The 7,547-nt window shown below is 42.0% G+C and overlaps 1 protein-coding gene across 1 annotated transcript; it reads right to left on the bottom strand.

Annotated features, from left to right (window-relative positions):
• Window positions 1-426: 426 nt before the first annotated feature.
• Window positions 427-5,555, bottom strand: KRT40 (keratin 40). Its single transcript, XM_046677156.1, has 7 exons — window positions 5,058-5,555; window positions 4,287-4,369; window positions 3,872-4,028; window positions 2,527-2,688; window positions 2,322-2,447; window positions 1,300-1,520; window positions 427-779 (listed from the first exon to the last, which is right to left on the bottom strand). Exons 1-7 carry the CDS (start codon window positions 5,502-5,504, stop codon window positions 680-682), a joined length of 1,296 nt encoding a protein of 431 aa, XP_046533112.1. The 5' UTR covers window positions 5,505-5,555; the 3' UTR covers window positions 427-679.
• Window positions 5,556-7,547: the final 1,992 nt, after the last annotated feature.

The raw sequence follows: 7,547 nt of genomic DNA on the forward strand, positions 1-7,547 counted from the left end.
TCTTAGTTGTGGGTCCTCTAATTGTGGCATGTGGGATACCACCTCATCATGGCTGGATGAGTAGTGCCATGTCTGCGCCCAGGATTCGAACCGGCAAAACCCTGGGCCGCCACATCAAAGCTTGCGAACTTAACCACTCCACCATGAGGCCGGCTCCCAGAATCTAGTACTTTTATGCTTAAAAATAAAATACAATTTATTGTTTTTTATTCCTAAATTTCCTCTCAGAAAGATACATACAACTATCTTCCATAATATATGATGTTTTGCATAGATTAGTCAACTTATTTGTATTTGAGGAGTTAAAAAATATTTTCAGCTTGAGTTTATGCAAAATCAAACTATTGGCATAGGTTTAGACAACTGCCTCGGCATCAAATGGTTATTATATCAACAGTAATAAGTCACAAGCTATATTTGCCATGCTAAAGGAATGAAACACATTTTATTTGGAGGTTAGCAAGAAAGCTTTATAGACTCCTAGAATATTCCAAATAAGCAGGCAGGAGAGGAAATGATAAAGTGGAAATGTACCGAGGATGCTTAGAGGACAATTTTAGGAAATGGAAGCCTTCTTGACTTGAGTTTCAAGTTAGGATGTCTCTGAGTGAAGCCCCATCGCCTTTCCAGGACGCTGCTGGATTCAATTCCTCCGTCCACCATTCCGGGTGTTTAGCACTCACGAACAGCAATTTTCAACTGTGCAAATTACATACGCAGAGCAAGGCTCACAAGTGTTTCTCGGCATGCTCGTTGTAGGACACGGGTTACAGGAAAGCCTGCAGAAAATCCATTTTGAACTAAGCTTAACAAGGGGAAGCTGGATAAAACGTCAACTCAGAAAAAATCATGCTAAAGTTTGCCCTGCAAATTATGTTCCGAAGAACATTGTTTGCAGAATAACATTTGACTTAAGCCTATTTCATCCCTGGACCCAGCATTGTCACTTCATGTTCACTATAGCAGTGGTAGTTGAATAAAATTTTATGTGTTTTCTTCCCTTTGCAAATGCCACCTTATGCATGTTCCTGATTTCCCTTGATTGGAAGATGGGAGCAAAGGGCGACTCCATTGTGAAATGTTATAGATGATATTTCCTCCTCTTTAGAACTTTAGAATGTTTTTGAACATTCCTATCGTCATGTGATTAGCCTCAGCCACTTTTCATCACTCTTTTAAGAAGATCCTTTAACATGTTAGGGAAGTTTGACCCTGGCCAGATCTTAGGGAAAGAAGATTCTCCTACATGAGCCTCTTTGAGACTTGGGGAGATTTTCAGAGGAATTGTGTGGAACTTACCTGCTGTCCTCGCTCTCCAGGAGACCCCGGTACGTGTTGATCTCGCCCTCCAGCCGGGCCTTCGTGTCCAGCAGCACCTCATATTCCTGGTTCTGCCGCTCCAGGTCGCAGCGGATCTCAGCCAGCTGGTTCTCCACATTATCGATCAGGCACTGCATCTGGGCCAGCTGGGAGCTGTACTGGGCCTCGGTTTCTGCCACAGTGCATTCCAGAGATTCTGTCTGCAGAAGGAAAAGAGTATAAAAAGGACTGTGTAGCACAGTCTCTGGGTCCAGATTGCCTGTTTCAAATCCTCGTTCTATCCTTTTCTAGCTGTGTGACTTTGGGAAAATCACTTAGCTTCTCTGAGCCTCAGTTTTATTCTATAAAAAAATGGGGAATGCAAAGTACCTATTTCATAGGATAGTTGTGAGGATTAAGTGAGTTAATGGGTACAAAACACTTGGAATAGTGCCTAGAAAAATTTTAAGGGTTTTATAAGTGTTAGTTATTCCTACCACCACTGTGACCACCACAACGTGTAGCATAGTTGTGTAGCTTAAAGAGGATCAGCAGCATTTGAGAGGAAATGTTGAGTCTGGGCTCCTGGCAGGGAGGAGCCGCATAGTGTGGTTAAGAGAAGCTCTGGGATTGAAGCACCTGGATTGAGCTTCCACTTTTGCCTCTTAACAATTGCGTGACCCCCTGTTACTTAATCTGAATCTCAGTTTTACTTATCTGTGTAATGGGATTAATAAAGGGAATTACTCCATAAGTTTACTGTGAGGCTTCAATTGGCATTGTGCCTCTCACAAGGTGAATGCTCGTACTGGGATAGTACAAGCTGCTGACCTGTCATTTCTGCTTCTGCTGGGTAAAGACCAGTGCTTGGGAAAGGCAAGGAGAGGAAATCCTTGCAAATTGGAAATTCAGACCCTCTGCCACATGAACTGTGGGTCTCTCCTTTGGGTTATGGAAGAGGAGATAGAATCTCCGGGCCCGATTCTTCAGTGACAACACGGAGCTGTCTTTCCCTTACATACCAGGCTTTGTTGTGCTTGGAGCTCAATTTCCAGAGCGTTGGCTGTGCGTTTCAGTTCCAGGATCTCCGTCTGGCAGCCCTGCAGCTGCTCCGCACTGGACAGTTGCTGCTGACTCAGCTCCTCCGTCTGAAACACAGGTATGGTTAAAGAACCCGAATACGGCAGAAGTCTGGAAGCCCGTCATTGTGTTGCCCCAGGTGCTGACCTGGACAGCAAACCACTCTTCTGCTTCTCTTCGGTTGTTGGCCAGCACCGTCTCATACTGACAGCGCATCTCATCCAGGACACTGTTAAGGTCGATGGTGGGGGCAGTGTCTAGCTCCACACTGAGTCGGTCACCAAGCTGTCCACGAAGCAAGTTGACTTCCTGAAAGTGGAAATGGAGTAAAGAGTGTCACAGAGTGGCGGGGAAAAAATTCACTTTGACATCTCAGTGGCATCTTACTTCTGTGTTTTGGATAGTGGATTTAATTTAGATGGCTTAGGTTCAATCTTTTTTCACCATTCAGTTTCTTCATCTGTGAAATGAGTGTAATAATTGTACCTTTTCCAGAGAGCTGTTGTGAGATTCGAGTTAACATACATATAAAGCCCTTATACAAGTCCTTGGTACTTTTATAGTAAGATCTCAATTAATGTTAGCTGTTACCATTAACGAATGTTCAAAGGGAAAATATACTTTGTTAGATCATTTAGCTTTTCATCTTTTAGCTTCATCAATATGAGATAATCGTAAGTTTCACTTTTTATGATTTTATAAAGTTTAGATATGCAAAATATTTAAAAATATTGGTCTAAAAATTGCATGTCTTTATCTTCCCCCTTTTCAAAATTGAGGTCACATTGGTTTACAACATTGCATAAATTATTTCAGGGGTACGTCATTATGTTTTGAGTTCTGTATAGACAGCTTCGTGTTCACCACCAAAGTCTAGTTGCCATCTGTCTCCACACACATGTGCCCCTATACCCCTTTCACTCTCCCCCTGCCACCTTCTCCTCTGGTAACCACCAGTCTGTTCTAGCTATCTGTGTGTTTGTTTATTTATCTTCCACATACAAAAGACTTGGAAACAACCTAAGTGCCCAACAATGGAAGAGTGGATAAAGAAGATGTGGTATATATCTACAACGGAGTATTACTTGACCATAAAAAGACGAAATCTTGCCATTTTTGACAACAGGGATGGACCTTGAGGGTATTTATCCCCTTTTTTGAAATGACCTTCATACTCTATGTTTATCAGCCTGATTTTCATACCTTATGGATTAGAGTCAGGGGTGACATAAAGCTGTCAAGGAAAGATAACCCACAAAAGCATTGGCAGGTGAAGGCTTTGGTCTCTTCACCTGTACTGGCCAGGGGTCGTTTCACATGTACATTCAGAGACACGTGGGAATGATCAGGCTGAATAGTAGTAGTGCCCTGAGTAATTTTGTTTCAGCTTAAGCAACATCTACACAAGTTCGATTTATACACACAACATGAGATCTATCAGTCTAACTTTGTCGCTCTTAGAGCTCTTCAGGTGTTTTGCCGCTTTCCTCACCTGTTCGTGGTTTTTCTTAAGGCAAAGGAGATCGTCCTTTAGAGACTCCACATGTGCCTCCAGGTCAGCTTTGCACAAGTTCAGCTCACCCAGGATCCCGTGCAGGCCGCTGATGTCAGTCTCTACCAGCTGGCGAAGAGACAGTTCGGACTCGTACCTTTCATAGAAAAAGAGATATAGCCAATGCTTCCTTTGCTAGACACTGAAAAGTGCTGGGGCATGCTGATAAATGACGCGTGGACTCAAGGAAGTCAGGTGCTATAATTTCTCTTACATCCCAAATAATGATAAATTCGAGCTTTGTGAGCATTCTTAGCTTAAAAATATATTTGTACTGTGTGTGTCTGTGTGTGTGTGTGAGAGAGAGAGAGAGAGAGGCAACCATAAATTATTTTCAAATTTGAATTAAACTTACTTGGACCTAAAGTCATCGGTGGCCAGTTTGCAGTTGTCAAGCTGTACAGCAAGTCTAGAATTCTCTGCCTTTGTGCACAAGATCTGGAAAGTAAGTTTAAAAAATAGTTCTTTGAAAGAAACCTAAATACCTATTCATGTAACACCTATGCATTATTTATCTTTCAAAAGCCTTTATAAGACAGTATAAGTTTCAGCTTACTTTTCTTATTAACTATGTCACTTTATTAAAAAAACAGTGCCAATGTATATACGAAATAGAGAAATAAGAAGCTTTAGTTTTTTAATGACCCAAAACATTTGCCATGTTCCTTGATGGTTGAACTCGGTTAAAGTTTTCTCCATAAGTAGTTTGTATTATGACCATATCCCCAGCCATGATATTAAAAATTCATCAGTAAGAAAAGAAAATTATTATTAGGTGAAATTAGATGATTAAAAAATGACATTTCAATATCTTATACTAAAAATAATATAGATGTACAGTGTTACATACAGAAATAATTTTAGATATAACAGGTTTTCCTCATGCTCTGCATGATAAGGTAAAGTTTAGAGGTGAGCGAGTTTATTATGGTCACTCAGGTAGCGGCGGCACTGGGGCTAGTGCTGATATTTCCTGACGCGTAGTCCAGTGCCCTTCCCTCTACATCACATCCGCTCTGGGAAGTCCCTTTCCCTGGCTTCTTCCGTAGAACGGCCTCTTCCCGTAAAAAGATAAAGCAAATCACAGATTGGGAAGCTGGGGAGTCAGGGCAATGAGGCACCAGACCTTTTGTTGGAGATCTTCAATCGTGTCAAAATAACACTGATAATCAGGGCACACCAACGGGACATCCTCTTCACATTGCTCTCGGATCCTGCATTCCAGCTCTGCATTCATCTCCTCCAGGCCGCGCACCTTCTCCAGGTAGTTGGCGAGTCTGTCATTCAGGAACTGCATGGTCTCCTTCTCATTGCTGTTGAACACCCCATCCTCACACCAAGCACAGTTCCCCACCAAGCACGGAATATTACAACTCCCAGCAAAGTGGCATGGCGTGATGCAACCGGCTGGCAAGTGAGACCGGGACAGGAAGCTAGGGGTCTGGAATCTGGATGCAGCACAGGCGTTGGGGAGACAAGTGGTTTCCAGCGAGCAGCTGGAAGCAATTGCACAATCAGAAGCCCTGGCACAGGACTCAGAAGGACAGCCTGTGGGGGAGCCATCAGAAGTCATTCTATTAGATGTGAAGAGCGAAGACTAGTTACAAAACTCTGATTGCCTGACTCCAGAGGTCTGCTTCCCTCCTGAGACTTTTATATAGCCCCCAAATGGGTATTTACAGAATGCACCGGATGTTTTCTTTATCACTGTTTGGTGCCAGTTTTCATATCAACATTCATTAGTGCTGTTTATTTGCTGAGAAAGAGTTTTATGCCTCATAAAAGAAGCATAACTTCAGGTTACTAAATAAGGACACCATTTCCATGTGCTAGGAGGATAAAATGCTTGCTTCAGAAAATCTTCATAGGAAGCATCATCTTTTTGTCAGAAAAAAGAAAGAAAGAAAATTTGGCCAATCAGAAATTATAGATACAAATGATTATGAATATGGAAAACAGTATTTCCACAGATTTTGATCCTGTTCATTGAAAATTGTTTATTGTCTCCTTTTAAAATTAATGTTGCAACTCATTAAATGCCATTTATCTGTTTGTGCCACCACCATAAAAATGTTCCGTGTGTTTAGCAATCTTTGCAATGCTTTTTGTGGTCTTGCTGTGCTCACATGGTGGAGGAGTGAAGTGTGTACTGGGTTTAAAGCATATGTGTGTGTGTTTGAACCAGATCTGCCTGTGTGCAAATTGAAAAGTCACTTTACATAACTGATGGGCATAATTTGTGCACTCCAGGCCAAAGTATAAATTGGTTATCAAGACCTGGAGTTACGATCTTTGATTTCCTGAAACTTGCCTTTCCCACATTTCCTGTGCCTCACGGGAAACTGAACCCTCATTCATTACACTTCAGAGCAGGGGCAAGGAAGCTACAGAAGGCTTTTATTCTGAGATAGGGAATCTGTTTTCTCTTATTTATTTATTTTTGGTGAGGAAGATTGGTCCTGAGCTAACATCTGTTGCCAATCCTCTTTTTGCTTGAGGAAGATTGTCACTGAGCTAACATCTGTGCCCATCTTCCTCTATTTTGTATGTGGAATGCCGCCACAGCATGGCTTGATGAGCGGTGTGTAGGTCCGTGCCCAGGATCCAAACCCATAAACCCTGGTCTGCTGAAGCGGAGCATGTGAACTTAACCACTATGCCACCAGGCCGGCCCCTCTCTTATTTATTTTTGAAGACCCAAATGTCATGAAAATTTAAAATATTGGAACTGGGGAATAAAACTCTATGATGAGGGTTCCAGACCAGCAGTTCCGTCAGGTGAAATCCCTGGTGCAGGACAGAATGGCTACGGATTTGACATGTAGCGTCTTTGGATTTTCTCGTGAATTTCATCTCCATTGTTAAGCATAACCTATTTCACTTTGCTTGGCTTCAGTCATGGTTGTTTGATTTCGTAATATGCCCTTACCTCAGAACATCCACTTACTGCTGCCAGAATCGTTTTTGTAAAATAGGAATCTTTTTTTGCCACTCTCCACTTACGAAGTCCAAACTTCCTGGCTTGGCAAATATGATCTTCCTTAATCTGGTGCCAATTTACCTTTCTAGGCTGATTTCCTAATACTTTCTCATCCTTCAGCCTCTGTCGGTGCTGTTTCCTCGGCCTAAGGCTCTTCTACCATCTTTTCCTGGGTGAACCCACATGTCAAGACTTGTGACATGGCGCCCAACCGCCTCATGTCGAGATGGAGGCTCTTTCCATAGCATTTTGCGCACACCTCTACTATAGCACATTGTCACATTGTTTAAAATTTTTATGTTTATGCCTTTATTTTGGACGATGTCTCCTTTAAGACAGATGTATCTTATTTGTCTTCTTACCCTCAGCACTTAGGACACAATATAATAGGCCCTTAATAAATGTTTGCTAAAAGTGTAATCACTGGGCTTAATACAGATTGTTTTGACACATGATTCCTTATGAAAAGAATTTAACACTCAAGGACAGGGAAAATTGGTGGAGGACAAAGAACACTGTCCTAGTGGACATAATATTTATATTCTAGTTCCAATGCTGTTGCGTGCTAGCTGTATTGTCTTCATCTAGTCATGCAGCCCCTTTGGGCTTTAGTCCTCACTGTAAAGTGGGAAAAAT

Source organism: Equus quagga, chromosome 11 (assembly GCF_021613505.1).
Source record: "Equus quagga isolate Etosha38 chromosome 11, UCLA_HA_Equagga_1.0, whole genome shotgun sequence".
In the NCBI taxonomy this organism is placed as follows: domain Eukaryota; kingdom Metazoa; phylum Chordata; class Mammalia; order Perissodactyla; family Equidae; genus Equus; species Equus quagga.